General features: G+C 52.7%; 2 protein-coding genes across 2 annotated transcripts; both read right to left on the bottom strand.

The window, feature by feature from the left end:
• Positions 1–153: 153 nt before the first annotated feature.
• On the bottom strand, positions 154–10925 carry GLI1 (GLI family zinc finger 1; the record flags this gene model as incomplete). Its single annotated transcript, XM_080935074.1, has 12 exons — positions 10842–10925; positions 8097–8239; positions 7806–7898; positions 7193–7385; positions 6816–6960; positions 6435–6524; positions 6205–6342; positions 5831–5980; positions 4029–4193; positions 3430–3660; positions 2388–2652; positions 154–1898 (listed from the first exon to the last, which is right to left on the bottom strand). The coding sequence occupies exons 2-12, from the start codon at positions 8191–8193 to the stop codon at positions 154–156; spliced, it is 3312 nt and encodes a 1103-aa protein (XP_080791200.1). The 5' UTR covers positions 8194–8239; positions 10842–10925.
• Positions 10926–17828: 6903 nt separating this feature from the next.
• Positions 17829–19127, bottom strand: INHBE (inhibin subunit beta E; the record flags this gene model as incomplete). Its single annotated transcript, XM_080934971.1, has 2 exons — positions 17829–18583; positions 18830–19127. 2 exons carry the CDS (start codon positions 19125–19127, stop codon positions 17829–17831), a joined length of 1053 nt encoding a protein of 350 aa, XP_080791097.1.
• Positions 19128–20969: the final 1842 nt, after the last annotated feature.

Raw genomic sequence — 20969 nt, 5'->3', positions numbered from 1 at the left:
AGAATTCCTTTATTGTCAGGAAACTGTGTCATTATTAAAGGTTTTTCCTGGAACATACAGAGACTAAATACAGCCCCCAGCCCAAACCTCCCTTCCCTGGGCACCTCCTGTAGCCATTTAGGAAACATGATTTGGTAGGGGTTCCTTATCCTTTTAGGCACTAGAGTTGAGGAATTGTGTCTCTCCAGGAAGAGACCCCAGTAAGACACTCATGTTACCCACTGCCATGTTGGGGGGCCCAGAGGAAGGTGGGGTGTTTTTAGAGCTGTCCCCTTGCTCATGGGAAGGAGGAGGACTCAGCCCCTGGGCCTCATCTAGGATAGCCACAAAGTCCAGCTGAGTGTTGTCCAGGTCAAGAGAGTCCAGAGGGTTACACACCTGCCCTTCGGGGGGAGGGTACAAAGCAGGGCCTGCTCCTAACCTGCCCACTTCCGGATGCCCACAGCTGGGGTTGGTGTCCCCCACCTTGAGGGGCCCATAGCAAGGGGGCAGCGGGGGCAGAAGCCGGGGCGGTGCTGCTGGTCTTTGGGGAGGCCTGTTTACTCCCACGGTGAAAGTCTCATGGCACGGTGAAGGGGCAGGATAGGAGCTTGGCTTGTGATTAGCCAAAGCAGGTGCAAGGCCAGATCCATACATCGCCGCCGCCGGAGCCTTGGCAGGGCTCTGACTAACTTGGGAACCCCCCAGAAACTTGGGGCTCTGATATGGGAGTTCCTGGTTGGGGAGCCCTCCCCGGCTTCTGCCCTCCCACAACAATTCCTGCTGTGACTGAACATAATTGCACACAAGCTGAGCTTTAAGCTGCCCCGTGGAATGAGAGGGAGGGTTGAAGTTGAGGCCAGGCCTGGGTTCTGAGGAGAGATAGTCATGGGGAGGCTGAGAATAGGGAGCTGACTGGGGAAACTGAGGCGGAGGGAGCTGGGGCTGATGTGGAAACAGAGGCTGTGAACCTGGGGACCCTTCACTGGGGTGGGCACTGAGGCAGGGTGCCAGCCCAGTGGAGTCAGACCCCACTGGGCACCCTTGTTCCGGCTTCACTTGCACTTGTCCATAATGCTCAAGTCGAGGACACTGGCTATAGGCCACATCCGGAGCCTTAGTGCCAGGGTACACCCCAGCATGGGAAGAAAACTCACCCCATGTTTCTGTGGTGGGATCAGCATAGGAGACCTGCTGGGCACAGTGGCCAGGGCCATAGTTGGTTGGTGGACCAGGCCCAAGAGGCAGGGAACCTGGACCCCTAGCTCCATACGGCTCAGCCGCCATTCCCTCAGGTCCCTCGTATCCCAGAGTGTCAGCAGATGAAAAGTCCATGTATGGGTTCAGACCATTGCCCATCATGGAAGGTCCAGCCTCTGGCTCCTCCTGTAGCCCTCTAGTATCCATGGCAACATTTTCGGTGATGCTGGGGGGCTGTGGTGAATAGACAGAGGTCGGGAGGTGGGGATCGAAGTTCCGTCCCGTTGCCACACTAGGGGGCGTGTGGACACATCCCAAGCTCTTGAACCGTTGGACTCTGGCTGGAGCCGGGTGGTCAGCAGCCCGGGCTGGGTCACTGGCCCTCCGGGTGACCCCTGCATCGGGGTTGTATCCTGGGTACTCGGCTCGGCTTCTCCAAGGAGGTACAGGAAGACCCCCCATCCTATCCAGGCTGTGTGCTGCGGTGGGTGGGGTGCCGCTCCCCCTGGCTGAAGCATATCTTGCACGGAGCACGTAGTGCTGGGCAGGTGTGAGGCCAGGGAGTGACGATGCCCCATTCTCTGGTGGGGATCCCGGCGGGAACGGGGATGCCAGGGAGGACCGGCGGCTGACTGTGTAAGCTGAGCTAATGCTGCTGGAGCTGCTGCTACGGCGGTCAAGGGAGACTTGGGGGCCCAGACGTCGGGACACAGGTGCGCCTGCAAATGACAAGGAGAAAATGCAAGTGGTTGGGAGCCCATTGATTCTAACCCTGCCTTTCCCAGAGGATGGCCTGGGCCTGGAACTTTCGCCCTAGCTACTCTGTCTGTCTGTGTCGTGAACCCCCCATTTACTTCTGCTTCAGCAGGGATTCTAGGCTGTCCTTGTGTGTGCGCCGCCTCACAGTCACAGCTACGGTGGTGGGACTACTCCGGTGCGCCACCACGCCCATCAGTTTTCTGACTGGTGGAAGGAAAAATGTCTTCGGGAAAGGAGGATACTTTTCAACCGATAAAAAGATGCCAACGTGGTGGCTGGAGCCCTGACTGCTCTTCCAGAGGTCCTGAGTTCAATTCCCAGCAACCCTATTATATAAGGGGAATTGATGCCCTCTTCTGGCAGGCGGCTGTATATCCACACAGCAACTCATCGGCCTCAGGGCAGGTCCTCAGCTCAGTGCAGCAACACCTCCCACATCCGGGTCTCACCAGCGTGGGTTAGGCTGGGCAGTTTGAGACCCCGAGATCCTATTGGCCGGAGCTGATGCAGTTGATCCAGCCTGAGGTTCTCCAGGCGGCGAAGGGTGGAGAGTCCGGTGGCTGCAACACAAGGTCCTTCATCCAAGCTGCACAAGTCCTCAGTGCTGCCCCCTGCGTTGCCTGCCATCTCCACTCCACTGTCCGTGTTGGCCGCGCTGCCTGCCGGGGAGTGGTCACTGCTACAGGAGGACTGCGCTCCAGGGCTCTGCTGTGGCTGTGGGGAGGATGAGAACGGAGAGGTGGCAAGCGCCCCCAACTCCCTCTTAGTGAGTGGCTCAAGCCCAGTGATTGCAGGGGCTGAGGAAATGCATGTAAGGGCAAAAGGTTAGGGCAAACCGGGAGGAACCGACAGGACCCCGCTGGAGTACAGACTCCAGCGGCTCCATTCCTGAGTAGTCCTACAACCCTGGCAAGTTTCTTCCAGCCTGTTTCCTCTTGTTAAGAATACAGAAAATAGTGGGCTGGAGAAACAGCTCAGCGGTTTGCTCTTCCCGGGGTCCTGAGTTCAAACCCCAGCAACCACATGGTGGCTCACAACCATCTGTAATGGGATCCGATGCCCTCTTCTAGTGTGTCTGAAGACAGGGACAGTGTGCTCACATACAATAAATAAATAAATATTTTTTAAAAAATACATAAAATAGGGGGCTCAGCAGTTTAGAGCACTGACTGTTCTTCCCGAGGTCCTGAGTTCAATTCCCATTAACCACATCCTCACAACCATCTGTAATGGGATATGACGCCCTCTTCTGGTGTGTCTGAAGACAGGGACTCACACACATAAAATAAATAAATAAAACCTAAAAAAAAAAAATACACAAAGCACACCAAAGGCTTGGAACTACATAGTTAAGTGTTATCTGAGAGAGACTTCATAGGGCCTGAAGATTTATTTACTGGTGGAGCATCTGCCTGGTTTGTATCCCATTCAACAATTGATGATTATAACATCTTTAGATTTGGGGGGTCAGGTTTCCAATGGTTGGCTTACCATGGTACCCTCAGGAACAGTCAGTCTGCTCTCTTCCCTGCCGGATCCTCCTTCCCTTTCCCGCTTGGGCTCCACTGTGGAGAGGGACTGTGCCCGTGGCAAGGGGCCATCCCCTCGATGCCGTTTGGTCACGTGGGCATCCGGACCGTGCACTGTCTTGACATGTTTGCGGAGCGAGCTGGGATCCGTGTAGCGCTTGGTGCAGCCGGGGAGCTTGCACACGTATGGCTTCTGTTGAGTAGAGAGACAAGCTAGAAGGCCAGCGGACCAAAGCAGATGAACCCAAACAGAACCGGGGAGGAAAACTCTGAGACAAGTGAGTGAGGGCGGACACACAGGAAGTGAGGGGTGGAAAAAATCCTGAGAGGCTTATAGGAGGCTTAGGAAAACAAATAGAAGTGACCCTCAAGGCTGAGAGGCCGCCTAAATTCAGAAGCTGAAGGGGTCAGGGGTCTACTTTAGGCTGACTCTTCGGCTAGTTAGACCAAAGAGTGGCACCTGTGGAGAGAGCCCTGGGTTAAAGGGCGCTTTATGAGGGATACTTAGGTGGTAGCTCTCATGTACCCCCCCTGGGGGGGCATCTCAGTTTGAGCGCTCACCTCATTGGAGTGGGTCCTATTCTGGTGCTTGGCGCGGTCACTGGCATTGCTGAAAGCCTTGCTGCAACCTTCTTGCTCACACATGTAAGGCTTCTCACCCGTGTGCGACCGAAGGTGTGTCTTCAGGTTTTCAAGGCGTGAATAGGACTTCCGACAGCCTTCAAACTGCGGGATGTGAAGGGGCCCAGAGTGTTCTCAGACAGGACATGGAGGGTGAAGGCTTTACACCAGAGAATATTATTACAAATGGGAGAACACGGGGACCTCAGAAAATCCCAGGATTAGGGCACAAGGACAGGCAGAAGCTAAAGGCACAGAAAACTGGAAACAGCACAGGGTGAGGGATGGCTGTTAAGCAGTGAGCATCTTGGAGCAGGTCACGCTGCACAGGGCTTAGATGGTCCAGGAGTGGGGTCATCTGGAGACCAGCCCACTTTCACGAGTGTCTGTCATTGCTGTAGGACCTGTCCACTAGGCAATGAAGTAACAAGACCGCTAAGTGATTCAGAAGTGTTTTATTATTTATCATTTATTATTTTGTGTATGTGACTATGCTGTAGCTGTCGTCAGACACACCAGAAGAGGGCATCGGATCCCATTACAGATGGTTGTGAGCCACCATGTGCTTGCTGGGAACTCAGGACCTCTGGAAGAGCAGTCAGTGCTCTTAACTGCTGAGCCATCTCTCCAGCCCCTATTATTATTTTTTTGAGACAGGGTCTCACTGTGTAGTTTTGCTAGCCTTGAACTCACTATGTAAACCAGGCTAGCCTCAAACTCACAGAGATATGCTTGCCTCTGCTTTCCAAGTGCTGGGACTACAGATGTGCAGCACCGTGCCCCACACTTTTCCATTTCTTTTAGAATCAAAAACTGGGCAGTGGTGGCACTCACCTTTGGTCCCAGTGGTTGGGAGGCAGAGACAGGCAAAAATCTCTTGAGTTCAAAGCCAGCTTGGTCTACACAGCAAGTTCCAGGACAGCCAGGACTACACGAAGAGGTTATGCTTTTTGATCTAAAACTTTATTTTGTTTAGTTGCTTATTTACTTATGAGATCAAGTCTCACTGTGGCTAGCCTGGACCTCATCATGTAGACCAGGCTGGCCTTAGATTCACAAAGATCTGCCTGCCTTTGCCTCCTAAATGCTGGGATTAAGGGTGTGTGCCACCAGGCCTGGCTCGTTTTCTGTTTGGTTGTTTGTTTTGTTTTTGAAGATTCAATTATCTTTTATTTATGAGTGCTCTATCTGCATATGCATCTACAAGCCAGAAGAGGGCATCAGATTATGTGGTCATGAGCTACCCTGTAGTTGCTGGAGATTGAACTAGGGACCTCTGGAAGAGAAGACAATGCTCTTGACTGCGGAGCCATCTCTCCAGCACCTTGTTTTTGTTTTTTGAGACCCAGCCTCAAACTCTTGCTCTTCCTGCCTCAGCTTCACAAGTGCTAGGGTTACAGGTGTGTACCACCACACCAAAAACATATCTGAGGGCCAGCAAGATGGCTCAGTGAGTAAAGGTGTCTGCGGCCAAGCCTGACAACTGCGTTTGATCTCTAGGACCCACATGGTGTAAGGAGACAACTGAGTCCTACAAATTGCCCTCTGACCTCCACACATACACCTTGGAAAGTGAGTCCCACCCCATAAAATGTAACACAGCAATTTAATACATATCAGTACGTTCATCTTCCTATTGGTACGGTCGTCTTTCAACATTTGCTTATGAAGGAAGGGACTTTGAAGGCAAGTCAACTAGGACCTACCTTATATACCAATATGGGGAGGGATGGGGGCCTTACTGTGCACTTGTGTGGCTTCTCGCCCGTGTGTCTGCGCATGTGCACCACCAGCATGTACTGGGCCTTGAAGGGCCTCAGCTCCCTGGAGCAACCTCCCCAATGGCACACGAACTCCTTCCGTTCCCCGTGGATATGCTCACTGTTGATGTGCTGAAGAGGAAGACAGAGAGGCTCTCCGAAGTCCCAGACACCACCCAGGCCCAGAACATACTTCTTCCAGACCTGTGCGCATCATCCTCAGCTCCTCAATGCAGTCTGCCCAAGCCTCAGGTCGTCCTGGGTACCCTTGAACCTCCCACCCTTAGCTAGACCTCAAAGCTCCGTTTAGTCTCCTTCAGTCTCCTACCAACCCTCCGTTATCCCCTGGGGCTCACGTGCACCAGCTGCTCCTGGGAATCGAACTCCTGGCTGCAACCATCCCAGCGGCAGTCCGTCTCATACACAGACTCTGGCTCAGGTTTCTCCTCTCTCTCCAGGTCCTCCCGGCCATCCAGCATCCCCAGCAGGTGATCCTAGGGCAAGAGAGACAATCCTTAGGGTCATTTGTGTGGCAAGTTTTGTTTCACTCAGGTCCCAGGGGGGGAAAGCCCTGCCCTTCCCTTACCTGTGTGCCTGTGGAGTTGGGGCTAGACATGTCCCCTTCCAAAGGCTCCTCTGGGCACTTGCCAACCATCATGTCCAGCTCTGACTTCAGCTTCCCCAAGGGAAGAGGTGAGGGTATTGAGGGTGGAATAGAAGGGGAGGCATGCCAGGTCTTCCTGCCCTACAGACCCCCCCACCCAAACAGCAGGACCCTGTGAGTGTGAGGACCCCTCCTCAGCCTGCACCGGTGAATGGGATGAACAGAGGAGTGCTCTCCTCTGGAAGAGTCTGGGTCCATGTTCCTAGTACCAACCGCCTTTGTACCTTTGTCTTCCTTCACCTGCCCCTCCTAAGTCCTACCCCACTTATCCTGAGCTGGAGAAGGCAACGTCGAGGTCCCCACCTGGCAGGTTGCACGTGGTCCCCGGGACTGGGGGTGAAGCATCACTGAGCCCTGAGTAGAGTCATGCGGAACACAGGGCTGAACTCCATAGGGAGGTGAAGTTCCTTTTTGGTGACTCATCGGAGGTGGGAATCCTAAAGAAGGGCTAGGTGAAGAGGAGGCTGTTAGCATTGAGAGACAGTCATCAGGAGCCCAGTGCTCTGTTCTGCAGGTTTCTGGAAGGCTTGGCGGAAGAATCCCCCGGGGAGGTCCTGAATGGGGTTCCGATGCTTTGGGAGGGGAAGAACTAGAGTTAGGCTGGAGGTTTGAAGGGACTGAGCCCTCTAATGGGTTTCGGGGCACATCTTAGGGGTCTCTTAGTTTGAGGCTGCCAGCACCTCATGGTGCCAATGGAGAGGTGGCCGTAGGAGCCGCCTGGAGATGTACAGCGGGAGTTGATGAAGGCCACCAGGGAGCTGGGCGAAGTGCGGATCACGGTCTGCAGGTCGAGGCTGGCGTCAGAGAGGGGTGAGATGGAAAGAGCTCGCTTCTTCGACAATTTGACTGAGCTCCGAGGAGGGAAGAGTGACCCTGGGGCAGGAGACAGGAGTTACGACAGTAAAGGGGGCTGGACAGACAGCTCTGTGGTTCAGAGCACTTGCTGTTCTTCCAAAGGATCTGAGTATGATTTCTAGCACCCATGTCAGGCGGGTCACAAGCACCTCTAATTCCATCTCCGGGAATGGTCCCACGCCTTTATACTCACAGGCACAAACACATACATTGTCACAAAAATACAGTTAAAATGAGGGCGGAAGATACTGTAAAGGTATATGTGTCCTGCACTTGCGGGGTTGTAAGACAACCACACAACTTTTGCCTTGCTCCGCCTAGGACCTCTCCCCTGTCTCTGGATGTTTCTTCCCTTGAGTTCAGCCCTTGCTCCTCTACCTTCTGCACAGGAAGTCCCACAGGGGCAGAGTTGGGGGGGGGGGTTGTCCGGGTTCTCACCCTCAGTGCAGCTGCTGGTCTCTCTGGCAGACCCATAACCCTGAGATCCTGACATGAAGTTGGCTTGGTGGCAAAAGGGCAGACCAGAAAGTCCTAGAAAAGAGAGGTAGCTGGAGCTGGGCGTTTGAATGGAGTGCAGGGCCTAACCTTGAGACCTACATAAGATGTGATCCCAGAATCCAAACATACATGCCATGGGGGTTCCTATGCTCCGGGAGGGGTGGGGTTGAGAGGGATTCTGGAGCTAGACTTGCCAAGTCCTCCAGTCCCAGGGACTGGTAAATGTATTACCTTCTGTCCCCATGCTGGGGAGCCCTTGGCTGGGGAGGGGTCGGAGACAGCATGGCTCACCGTAGCTATTGACTTGTGGAGTCATTGGATTGAACATGGTGTCTCAGCGAAGGATGAGAGGCCCTGCAGACAGGAATGTAGACCTGCCAGTTATAAAGATGGAGAAGACAGGAAGTGAATGACAATTTCAGGCACAAATCCCTGGCCAGCATGTCCCTTGTGCCTCTAACCCCCATCTCAGAGACTGGTCAATAACGTCTTTAAGAAGAAACATCCCAAAGAGTGGGCAGAAGCAGCTGGGCAGTCGTGGGATGTCTTTTGGGAGAATTGGGTAGGAGTTTCACAGTCTCTGTGTGCACACATGAATGTTAGGGAATAATTTATCCAACCTAAGTCCTAGGTGATTTTAATGCCATGAGCTGTCTACTTGCTTTTCTTTTTTCTTTTCCCTCTACCGTTTCTTGTTCTGGCCATGGGCCAGCTTTGAGGTGTGTGGTGGTGGAACACACGGAAGGTCTGACTTCATGCCCAGGGTTGCCCAAGAGCGCATATGCAATCTCTCCAGTGTCCAGTAGAGGGAGACCTCGCTTCAGTCCAGATTGACTGGTGGGGCCAGAAGAGAACACAAATGGTCTGTCCTCTCAGACAGAGAAGTGTGTGTGGGAGGGAATAGGGCTTCAGAGCAGAGCGTCTCCCAGTCTGTTGAGTAAAAAGGATGGGAGCTAAAGTCATTCTGAAGCGGTCTGAATCTGGGTCTAACTATCGCTTTTGGTTTTGGCGGGGAACTGGAGAGGGACTGTCAGGAAAGGCTTAATGGGAATGAGAAAAACGAAGTCTTCTATTGAAAGGCGTTAGAGAGGAGCTGGTGCGAGGTCCGCGGCTCCTCCTCAACAAGTTTTCACTCCACTCCAGGTTTTTCGGTCTTCCGGGAGCGGAGGGTGGGGTGGGGCGGGGTGGGGTGGAGAACCACCGGGAGCGGGCCGGCCGGCGCGGTGGGTGATCCCGGGATGCTGGGATTTAGGGTGAGGGCGGGGTAAAATGGGGAACGGAACCCGGACCCTACGACCCAGCCTAAGTGCTCTAGCCTGGGCTACCTTTGCTAACTCCTCCTTTTCCAGCCGAGACCCAGGTCCCGCATCCAAGACCTCCCAGCTCGACATTGGCACTAACGTTGGGGGTGGGGGGCACAGCTGGCTGGCAGCTGGATGAGGGGGCACGACTCCCGCCCCTCTCCTTCCGTGACTCATTCAAGGGAAGGGGCGGACTTGCAAAGGACCCCCAGACTAGATGTTCCCTCAAAGTTGTCATTCTCTTCCTGCCCCGTTGCCCGACCGCTCCAAGAGACAGGATGGAAACGGGGCGACAGCCCCCCTCGCCCACGCGAGCCACCGCCCACACTCACGCCTCCCCCCTCATACTACTAAAGACGTCGCTAACTTTTCCAGTTTTCAGTAGAGATTTTCTGGGCGGGATGGGAGCGCGAGAACTAGCCTTCCAGAGACCCGAATCGTCTTCGGTCTCTATTTTCTCGAGTCCCCTACGTACCCCTTCTCCCCAACTCCCTGGAGCCGGCCCCACCCCCTTCTCCCGGTCCCGCCTTCCCCGCCCCCGTGCCTTCTCGGCCCACCCAAGTCGCCGCCGCAGGCTCTGGCTGCAGACGGCTCAGCTTCCCCGCCCGCCTGGGGAGCCCAGAAAAGCGAGGGGGGGGGTGAAGGGTGGAACATTCTTCCCTCTCTCAGCGCATCCTGCAAGCAGGCAGTGGCGCGGGGGGGGGCATTATTGGAAAGTGGGGTCCCCATAGTGGAGTGGGAAAGGAGAAACGAGAAAATGAGAAAGAAGTGCCAGCGTAAATAAGGTGTTCGCGGAGAGGACACCTTGGATTCCTGGGTATCTCCGCCGGCTTCCTAAGGGTTAACCCCTATAGACCCCCGGGAACCCCCTAGTGACGTCAAGAGCGAGTTGGAGACGTCTGTCCGGCGGGGATGCCCAGGGAGATAATGGAGGGGGGTCCTTCTGAACCCCGCCCCCCTAGGGAAAAATCACCCGCGTTCACGAACTTTTCTCCTAGAAAACTGCCCATCGTCTCTCCCCCGTACTGGAAGGAAAGACCTAAGTCCCCGGTTCACCAGATGCCCCCAAACCCTCGGTCTCCTTCCTTTCCTTGATGCTGTTCCCAAAGCTAACTGTCCTGGCTTGATTGTTTCAGGGTCATGGGGCCTGAAAGAGGATTCAGAGCGGGGAGCAAGGGCAGGCAGGGTGGTCTGAGCCAGAGGAGGGGCCTCGGTCCCCAGCTCCCGCTTGGGCGGGGGGCCAACCGGGACACACAAGCTGGTAGCGGCCAGTGGTCCCGCTCTGTCCCAGTAGGGGTCTCCTGGCGCCTGGCTTCAGCTGCCCCGGTGGTCCTGAGGTCAGAGGGTCAAAACAAGGTCTCCCCAGCTCTTGCTCTTCCTCAGGGCCCTGCCACAGTCTTTGGGACTCAGAAGTCCACAATTCCTAGGGAGTTTTTCTACGGCCTACACCGCAGGTTAGGAAACCCACCCAGCCTCCTTCCGAGTCCAAACCCACTGCTTTGCCCTCAAACCCCATGTGCACGTCTGTCACAGCCACAGGTCAGGAGTCCCATCCCAGCCCGGCCCTCGGGGGTCTCATTGCCTGCCTACTCCCATCCCACTGAGCGCTCCCTTCTTTTGCGGTGGGTCGCGTCTTAGAAACACGGACGTCTTCCAACGGCGCTCAGAGACGCACCTGGAGTCCCCTCTACCACGCAGACCTCCAGCTGGCCGTCCCAACTGCCTCTTCATCCCAACCTCAAGAAAGGGAGAGATTTCTAAAATGTGGGAGAGGCGCGGACAAAGAGACCTGAGACAGACACAGACTGTCAGAAAGAAGAAGGAGGTGCAGAGAAAAGGAGGCTCAAATTAAAGCAAAACAAGAAGACACCCAAACTTCCTAATAGTTAGCCCCAAACTCTCCCACCCCATATTGCCTCTGCGCCCCAGGTCTCCTTCTGGGATAGGGTGAGTCCCTAGGCGTCAGAGCATCTCCTCAGCTCCCTCCCCCATCGCTCCCAGGTGGTCTCCCGCCTGCCCCCCTCTCACCTCTGTCGGGGCGCAGGGCTCAGGATGCGTGGTCCAGGGCTGGAAACTGGTTTTTTTGGGGGGGAGGTGTGTGGCGGGCGGGGGGGTCATAGGGCCACTGCAGCACAGCTTCAGTGCCACCCCACCCCCCCAACCTGGCCCCCAGCCCTCCCGCCGGCCCAGCCCGCCGGGCCGCGAGCCGGGACCACCCGCGAGAAGCGCAAACTTTTTTTTTCCCCCTTTGCAAAAACTTTTCTCGCTCTTGCCACCCGCACGCCGCCGCCCTTCCCGCTCACTTCCCTCGTATATCCTTCCTTCGGAGGATGAGCTGGGGTGGTAGAAGCTAGAGAGGGGGTGCCGGGCTTATGGCACCCCCAGGACCCCCAGGATCCTCCCCCTCCCTTGAGGGACCCTATACTGCCTACTACCCCCCCCCCGCCCGAACACGCTGCTCTTGGTGGACAGTAAATCCCGGCGCGGATCCCTGGATCGGCTGTCCACGAAGAGGCTCTGAACCAGAGCCAGGAAAACATTGAGGAAAATATTGCGCGGCGGGAGAAGGAGGGGAGAAAGCTCACCCAGAAAGTTAACATTGAAGGTCCGGCCGTCGGCTTTCATTGGTCGTAAATGAGCATTCTGCATTTCGTGGTCTGTAGGCCGGCCTCATTCTTTGGATGGAACGTGGAGGATTTGGAGAGTTGGGATTTGGGCGGAAAGAGTTGGGGTTGGCTGTGGTAGGGGAGGGGAAGGGGTGCGACCTGTGGAACATTAAAGAAGAACACGGGCTGGAGTTCTAAGTGCAGGATGTGCGTTCACAGATCTCTGAAGTGGCCTCTGTCTAGAGGACATCTCTGGAGAAACTCCGTTCTCCATCTCCAAATTCTGGACGCAGTTGCCACCTCCGCACCTCTCTCTTTAAGGCTTTTCGCGCCCTCTGCTGGTCGTCTTGGCACATGGCACTCCTCGGAATCGAAATGATCGCTCTGGCGAGCGTAAGGAAATTTGACAGGTTCCCGTGGAAGCCCAGTTAGATGCCCAGGGAGCTGCAGTGAGCACAGACACAGAGGGCACACCGTAGTGCCTGACAGGGGAGCATCCTGTCTCTTTGAATTTGTGCTACCATGGTGACCGGACAAGAGAGAGGGCCACTATTTCAGTTTCCCACCTGAGAAAGAAGCAACAGCGTGGCGGGGGTGGGGGGGGGTGGGAAGGGCTCAAACAGATCTCTCGTGTCCCAGAGCTGTTTTAAACCACCTTCTTGGGTCTTCAAGGTAAGTGTGTTTCTTAAAAAATTAAGATGAAGAGAGGGACATGTATGAGACTTTGCAAGTGGCAGCAGTAATCATCAGGGTGGGAACTGAAAAGGAACAAACCTGCCACCCCATATGACTCACAAAGGACCCACAGCCAGGGCAGACCAGGAACCCCAAAGAAAGAGGTCCACACATGCTGTGTGACTCACTTGGCGCAGCTGGACAATTTTGAAGCCTTTTGGTTTCAAGACCCCTCTGCGGCCTTCTGATCTCTGTGGGAAGGGAACTGCTTTTGTGTTTTGAAGACAGACTGTTACTCTGTAGTCCAGGCTGACCTCAGACTCACAGCCATCTGGGCCTCAGCCTCCCCAACGCCACAGTGACAAACACAAATCCCACACTCGCTTTCTCCTGTTTTACTTGAAAGATTGTTTTATAACCAGTGGTGGCTCATGCCTTTAACCCCAGCACCTGAGAGGCAGAGGCAGGCACATCTCCTGAGTCCAATTGGCCTATAGAGTGAGTTCCAGGACAGCCAGGGCTACACAGAGAAACCCTGTTTTGAAATAAATGTAATTTTTATAACATTGGTTTTTAATATGCATTTATTTAGTGTGTAGGAATGTCTTGTGTGCATGTGCGCTGTGTGCATTTTTGGTGTCTGAAGAGGTTAGAGGGGGTGTCAAAACCTGTGAAAGTGGAGATATGAAAGATGTGGGTGCTGGGATTTGAACTCAGGACCTCTGGGAGAGGAGTCAGTGCTCTTAATCACTGAGCCATCTCTCCAGCCCCTGATTGGGTGGTTGATTGATGATTGATTGATTTTGAGACACAGTTTCTCCATGTTAGCCCTGATTAACCTGGAACTCTCTATGTATGACCAGGCTGGCCTTGAACTTACAAAGATTCCTCTGTCTACCCAGTGCTGGGACTAAAGGCATAACATACTATGCCCATCTTCCTACCTTACTTAAAGTTCTCATTCATTTTCTTTATTTCATATACCTGTGGCAAAGGGTGGACTTAGGCACTGTTCTATTATTGTGACCATAGCAATTCTTATAAGAGAAAACGTTCGGGGAAGGGCGGCTTACAGTCTCAGAAGCTGGTTATCATCACGGCAGGGAATATGGCGGCAAGCATGGTGGCGGAGAAGTACCCGAGAGCTACTTCCTGATCCTCTGACAGACAGACCCTGGGCTTAGAATGGGCTTTAGGAACTGTTAGGACCACCCCCAGTGACACTCTTTCTCTGACAAGGTCACACCTCCTAATCTTTATAATTCTTTCAAATAGTGCCAGTCTTTGGTGACGTAAGTATTCAAGTGTGGGAGTCTGTAAGGGCCAATCTTATTCAAACCACCACACTCGCCCTAGTGTGTGGAGGCCAGGGGACACTTGCAGGACTCAGTCCTCTTAGGCAACCATCTTAGTCACTGTCTGTTGCTGTGTTTAATACAGTATAGCCAAGGCAGCTTATAACAGAAAGTGTTTATTAGGGGCGTATAGTCCCAGAGACCAAGTCCATGACCATCATGGTGGGAACACGTTAACAGGGCAGTCAGTAGATAGGAGCTTACACCCTGAGACACAGCCAGGAGGCAGAGAGGAAGAGAGAATTGGGAAGAAAAAACATGTGCTTTTGAAACCTGAAGGCCTGTCCCAGTGACACACTTCTTCAACAAGGACACACCTTCTCATCCTTCCCAAACAGTTCCACCAGCTGGGACCAAGTGTTCATATAGATGAGCCTTTGGGGTCTTTCTCATCCAAACCAACACAACTGCTGGTGGGAGTTGGGCCCCTCCTTCCAACACGTGTTTCTTAGAGATTGAACATGCTTCACAGCTTGCCTTAACCCACAGAGTTATCTCATCAGCTCCCCGTTAGGGTCACAGATGTGCATACCCTGGGATGTCACACTGGTATTAAGGAACCAAGCACGGGTTGTGCTTGTGTGTCGGGTACCTCACCTGTTGAGCTGAGCTCCTAGCCTTTAACTCAAACATTTTATAGATGTTGTGATGGCTATTCCTGGTTGTCAACTTGACTACATCTGGAGTGAACACTTGTGTAAGCAGATCTCTGAGGTCAAGGTCAATCCACAGAGCAAGTTTCAGGACAGCTAAGCTTAGGCAGTGAAGGAGTTGGAAAACAGAAAGCTGGTAATGATGTAATAGGACAAGGGGGCCATGGTCCAGCTTAAGTAAGCAACAGAATTCAGCAGCTTTGGCCATGTGGCTCTGGCTTTAGAGTCCAGACTAGAAGGGACTACTGGGAAAATTGATAGTGGTTAGCTGGAGCCAAGAAATCAGTGGTGATTAAGAAGAGACCAGCATCACTGAGGTGAAATCTTCTGGTAAGTGTTTTCTGAGAGGACAAAGAATCTGTGTTCCAGAGATAGCCAAGGTTGTACCTCATGCTGCAGCTGAACTTGTTAATGTATAAGAGTCACCCAGATGGTGCTGGTTTTGAAGGAATGAATGGGTCATAGAGAGCAGCTGAGGTTTGGCACTGTGAGAGGCCAGGGGAGGCCATTGGTGAAGGGTACAGCCTCAATTTCAGTTGATGGCTCAGGACTGAAGGGGTCATGCAATGAAGTCAAGGCTTGGCACCATGAAGAAAACCTGTGAGAGGCTGTTGGTGAAGCCTAGTTGCAGCCGAAGCTAGTGTATTGGAGATGCCAGTACCACAGGTCGATCACCAAGAACAGCAGTGGGGTGGATCAACCTGAGCTTAGAGTGCTACAGAGGGCAGAGCTGGAGAAGTGACACCAGCCCTTTGGAGGAGCCCAGAAGATCATGTGTGGATCCCAGACATTAGAACAAGATCCCAAAATGTTAGAAATGCCAGAGCTGTGGGATGCCTACTGAAGAAAGCTGCTAACAGGGAGTGGCACAGGGAGCCCAAGGAAAGAAGTTTGTTGCAGTCAACACAGCTGAAAGGAGTTGGAGATCTGAAGACATCTTTGACATCAGACATGGAGACGCAGAATTAGGAGTTTGCCCAGCTGGTTTCCTGTCTTGCTTTGGAGTTAAGTGATTGAATGAATCTCAGAAGAGACTTTGAACTTTTAATATTGTTGAAACTGTTATAGACTATGGGAGTTTTGAAGTTAGACTAAATGTATTTTTCATTTTGATTTGGGTAGGTATAGGCTCATGTGTTTGAGTAAGCCTATGGGGCCTAGGATAGTGTGGCCGTTTGAAGATGCTTGGCCGACAGAATGGAACTGTTGGGAGGTGTGGCTTTATTGAAGGAAGTGTGTCACTGTGGGAGTGGGCTTTAAGACCCTCATCCTAGCTGTCTGGAAGACAGCCTGTTCCTGTTTGCCTTGGATAATAGATAATAGAACTCCCAGCTCCTCCTGCACCATGCCTGCCTGGATGCTGCCATGTTCCCACCTTAATGATAATGGACTGAACCTCTGAACCTGTGAGCCAGCTCCAATTAAATGTTGTCCTTTGTAAGAGTTGCTGTGGTCATGGTGTTCGTTTGCAGCAGTAAAACCCTGACTAAGACAGATGTATTCATTTGACTTTATGTGCATGAATGTTTTTCCTGCATTCACGTATACACACCACATTCATGCCTGATGCCTGTGGAGGTCAGAAGAGATGTCAGTCTCCCTGAGACTGGAGTAATGGATGGATGAGCCACCATGTGGACTCTGGGAACCAGTTCTTCACAAGCAACAGGCTCTCTTAAAGCACCAAGTCAACACACCAGCTTTTTATTTTTAGTTGTGGGTTATGTGTATGTGAGTGTGTGTGCCCTCAAAGGGAAGAGGCATTGGATGCCCTGGAGCTGGGGTTACAGGTAGTTGTGAGCCACCGAACCTAGGAACTAAGTTGAACTCAGACCCAGTAGGAACTCTGAACCACTGAGCTAACTTTCCGGTACTTCCTTAATACTTAAGAAAACAATAAACAGACGACATGCCTTTTTAAGCGTGACTTCTGCATATCAGCATTGTGTTAGAAACAAGAAGTGGAAAGCACAATAACAAAAGGACACGTATCTAGGTGTGATGGTTTATGCCTTTAATTTCAGGTCAGGAGGGGCTGAGGCAGGAAGACTGAGAGTTCCAGGTTAGCTTGGGCTGTTTCAAAACAAAACAAAGGGTGTGTGTGTGTGTGTGTGTGTGTGTGTGTGTGTGTCTGTCTGTCTGTCTGTCTGTCTCAGGTGGAGAAATGGCTCAGCCAATAGGAACGCTTGTTTCTCTTTCCAAGGACCTGAGTTCTGTTAACCAGCCCCCACAGGCAGCTCACACTTTAGTTCTGGGAATCTAGCGCCCTCTTCTGACCCCCACGGGCACTGCAAGCCAATGCTATGTTTACATGCAAGCAAAAAAAAAAAAAAAAAAAAAAAAAGACTCATACATAGTAACATAAAAATAAATACAATTGTTTAAAGGAGAGAAAGGAAAAGACTGTGTGAGCAATGATGTAATTGAAGACTCAGATGCCATGAAGACACACTGTACTTTTTTGGTTATTTGTTTGGTTCTTTTTTTTTTTCTTTTGCTTTGAGACAGGATCTCACTCCATAGCTCAGGCTAGCCCAGCATTCACTATGAAGTCTGGTCTTGAACTCACGGTGATGCTCCTGTCTCAGCCTCCTGAGGCTGTAGTTATAAGTGTAAACCACCACACCTTAATATAAAGGTAATGATAGGAAATGACAAATAACATGTCAGTGTGGTTATGAAAATAGTTTTGAAAACCCCTGAGAAGGCCCCGGACTGCACTTTGCTTCTGGCCCATTTTAACAACCCCTCACACACTGTTGCTTTTCTTTCTCGTTTTTATTAAGAAAATATAAATGGATGTCATCCACGTGGGTCCTGTCCTCGAGGGGAAGCCAGAGAAGTTCAGCACCCTTTTTTTTTTTTTTTTTTTTTTTTTTTTTTTAACTGACTCTCAATCCCAGGGCCTCCTAACCACCCTCCCACCTCAGTGCCTGCGCATCTTCCTCTGGACCTTGCTCAAAGCAGGCAACAGTCCCTGCTCTTAGCCTGTGTATCTTTCCCCTCTACTTCCTCCTTCTTTACTTGAGGAACTTTTTTCTCGGGAGAGACTAGCTAGTTCTCCCTGCATTCTTCTTTCCCTCCCACGGCATCCCCCTGCTGTCCTGGAACAGGGCTTGATGTAGGAAATGGTGCTGGCCCGGCAGTCCCTTGAAAGGAAACGCTTTACCCATCTGTCCACATTTGAAACAGCCCGAAATAGGCCAGAATCTGGGACAAGAAAATGCCCATTTAAGTTCCCTAGGGGTCGAACCCAGGCATACTGCTACACAGCCTGTTGGCTGTCAGTGTGGATCTGGAACTTCCAGACACTTTTGCTTGGGAACCCCGAACTTGAACCCTGAACTTTACTCAGAACCGTCAGGTCCTCTTGCTAGCTGCAGCCACAGGCCTCGACTACCATGTCTGGCACATCGGTCTTGACCACGTTGCCATTATGGTCAAGGTAGAGGAGGGAGAGCGGCCTTCGCGCGGTGGGGACGCAGCAGGAAGAACCCGCAGGCCAAGGGTTGTTGGCTTTGAGGAGGCTGAAGACAGCGGAATGGAAGGAGGCTGCAATGCCAGGGCTGCCAGCCAGGTGGGGCGGGCACTGCCCACTGCAGTAGTTCAGCTGGTATCCCTCCGGCTGCAGGATCCAGTCTCGCCACCCCAGCTCCTGGAAATCGACATAGTGGTCTCGCCTACAACATAAGGGGGTCTCAGGCTCACAGGTGGGCGTCCTCCTCTTGGCCCGGCCTGCTCCAGGTTCATTAGCTCGGATCTTGAGCTCCAAGAAGGGCCGCTGCTGTCCCACAGTGTCCAAGAGCAGCCGTGGCCGTCCGAGAGCGGTGCTGTTAGGGTCCTGGGGTCTGAATTCCAGTAGGAGTTTCAGGACTCCAGATTCCTCACTCCGCAAGCCGCTAGAGGGCAGAGTCAGGGCGTGCCAGCCAGAGGAAGTGGTTTGGTGCTCAGCTAGGAACGTGCGGTATCCTCGGCACCTCGTGGTACCGCAACGGAAGATCCTCAGATACAGAGTGCCCGGAAAAGAGGAAGGCACATGCAGCCAGAGGCGGGCATGGTGCAGGTGGCGGGAATAAAGAGGGGACAGTTGGAAGGTGAGCATGGAGCGGTAGGTTGACGTGGATTTGTCTGTTCAAACGACAAAAATAAATAAAACAAACAAACAAACAAACAAATAAATAAAGCAAAGAAAAAAACGTGAACAGAGACAAAGCTTCTCTCTGACACACAGCCACCCTTCCCAACCTTCTCTCACACAGACCTCTGCAAAGAGCCCGGACTGCCTTAGCCCTTCTTTCTCTTGCCACACCCCACTCCTCCTGCCTCCCTTGCAGGCCTCTCCTGGCTTTTCTTCGTCTCTTTCCCCTCACCCACCTATGCTGGTAGCAAAGCTGATGACTTTCTCTCGGTTGCCAGGGACCAGGCTCCTGGGCTGCAGTCTCCGGAGGGCTCTGCTCAGTGCTGCCTGGGGCAGAGGGCGAGTTATTCTGGGACGGCTGGTAAGGTGCAGCCCCTCCAGGATTTGCTGCTTGGCAAGCTCTAGGACCAGAGCACGTTCTTTTTGGGGTGCCAGTGTTGGGCCCCCACAGGACGGGCACGCAGATCTTGTACTCGGCACCCACACCAGTGCCCACAGCAGTATTGGCCAGAGCCGGCCATTTGAAAGCACCATGCTCCAGGTAGATGGCTCTGAGTTGAGAGCCTCGGATGGGACAACCTCTTCCTGCTTGTCCCTGATAGCTTGAGACTCAGGAAGACTGAGAGTAGATCATCTGGACGGGAGCTATGTTTGACCCTCACAGTTCATGACTGACTACTGAGCAGGGCCTCTTTAGAGCCAGCTGCTTGGGTTCCCTCACCTAGCGGTCAGCCAGCAGACCTACCCTCTGAACCTTAGGATTGGCCAGCTTTGCTGCCCATCAGGCCCCTGCAGGGGGTGGAGGGCTCCCCTCGCGCTGGAGTTTCACCACCTGGGTGTGGTGGCTTGGGGTAAGGGTATGGGGTGTGTGTGTGTGTGCGACGTGGACATGCATGATGCAAGAAAGAGGATGATTTCACACGACCGGTTCCCAAGGTCTGGGGCTCAGATGAGGGAGTCCATAGCAGCCGGCTGGGGAGGGGTGGCTTCTCAATATGCCCTGCCTTCCTAGCTGGAAAACTGAAACCGTTTTTCGAGGCTGTTCTCCGGGTTCTCCATTGCAGAAGAAAAATTCTGATCTCTGTTCCTAGCATACGGGCTGGGTAAGGTTTTAGAAAGGGTGCTTAAAAGAAATGGGACCCTTTCGCTCAGGCCAAGGTGACAGTGCCACGGGACACAGAAGTTACCTTTGACCCTGCCTGTGCTGGCTGCGCAGAGTCCACCTGGGGGATGGCCAGAACAAGGGGTGAGGACATGCTTCTGTGATGTCTGGGGAAACCCGGAGAGGTGGCATGGTAGTGATGCAACCTTACAGCAGGGCAGAGCCCGTCAAGGTTGGCAGGAGGGCATGCACCTTTGGAGCACCTGTGCCCGGGAACCACTTGTCTTTAGGGCACTGTTGGAGTCGGCCAAGTGTGAGGCATTCCAGGGTTGGTGCCAGACTTCTGACAATGTAGAGAACGGAAGTTTACGGGACCTAGGGAACAAAGCAGGAAGAACACAGCAGCCTTAGCTTCTCCTGGTCATCCTAGGCCTCTGGTCTTCATGGACTTTATTTTAGTTTTGCTTGTTTGTTTGTTAGATTTATTTTATGTGGGTACACTGAGCTGTCTTCAGACACACCAGCAGAGGGCATCAGGTCCCATTACAGATGGTTGTGAGCCACCATGTGGCTGTTGAGAATTGAACTCAGGACCTCTGGAAGAGCAGTCAGTGCGCTTAACCTCTGAGCCATCTCTCCAGACCCCATATTTTGTTTGTTAGTTTTGTTTTTAAAAATGTATTACCCTCCACAACTCCCATGGACTGAAACACCAACCATTGAGCACACATGGAGAGACCCATGGCTCCAGTTGCATATGTAGCAGAGAATAGCAGAGTCTGGTATCAACGTGAGAAGAGACCTTTATTCCAGTGAGGCCGAGTTTTCCCAATGTAGGGCAATGCCAAGGTACTGAGGTGGAGAGGAAGCACCTTCATGAAGACAAGTTGAGAGGGAGGGGGGAATGGGAGCAGTGGGGGGAGGGGATAACATTTGAAATGTAAATACAGAGAGTATCCAATAAAATAATTTTTAAAAGATGTATTATTTGCTTTATGTATATGGTGTTTTGCCTGCAAATATGCAAGTAAACTTCATCCACACAGTGTCCCTCAGAGCCCGGAAGAGAGTGATGCTGTCCCGGAACTGGAATGACTCCTGTGAGCTGCCATGTGGGTGCTCGGAACTGAACTCGGTTTTCTGCATGAGCAGCCAGTGCTTAGCCCTCTGTAGGCAAGAATACCTTTTCCGTTCTCTGTGTTGTTAAGGGTGACCTTCAATTCCTGTTTTTGGGTGCTGGGATGAAAGGCACACACTCACCCATTATATCTGGA

This window comes from Micromys minutus (assembly GCF_963924665.1).
Source record: "Micromys minutus genome assembly, chromosome: 22".
Lineage (NCBI taxonomy): Eukaryota > Metazoa > Chordata > Mammalia > Rodentia > Muridae > Micromys > Micromys minutus.
This window is presented reverse-complemented; position numbering and strand designations above follow the sequence as displayed.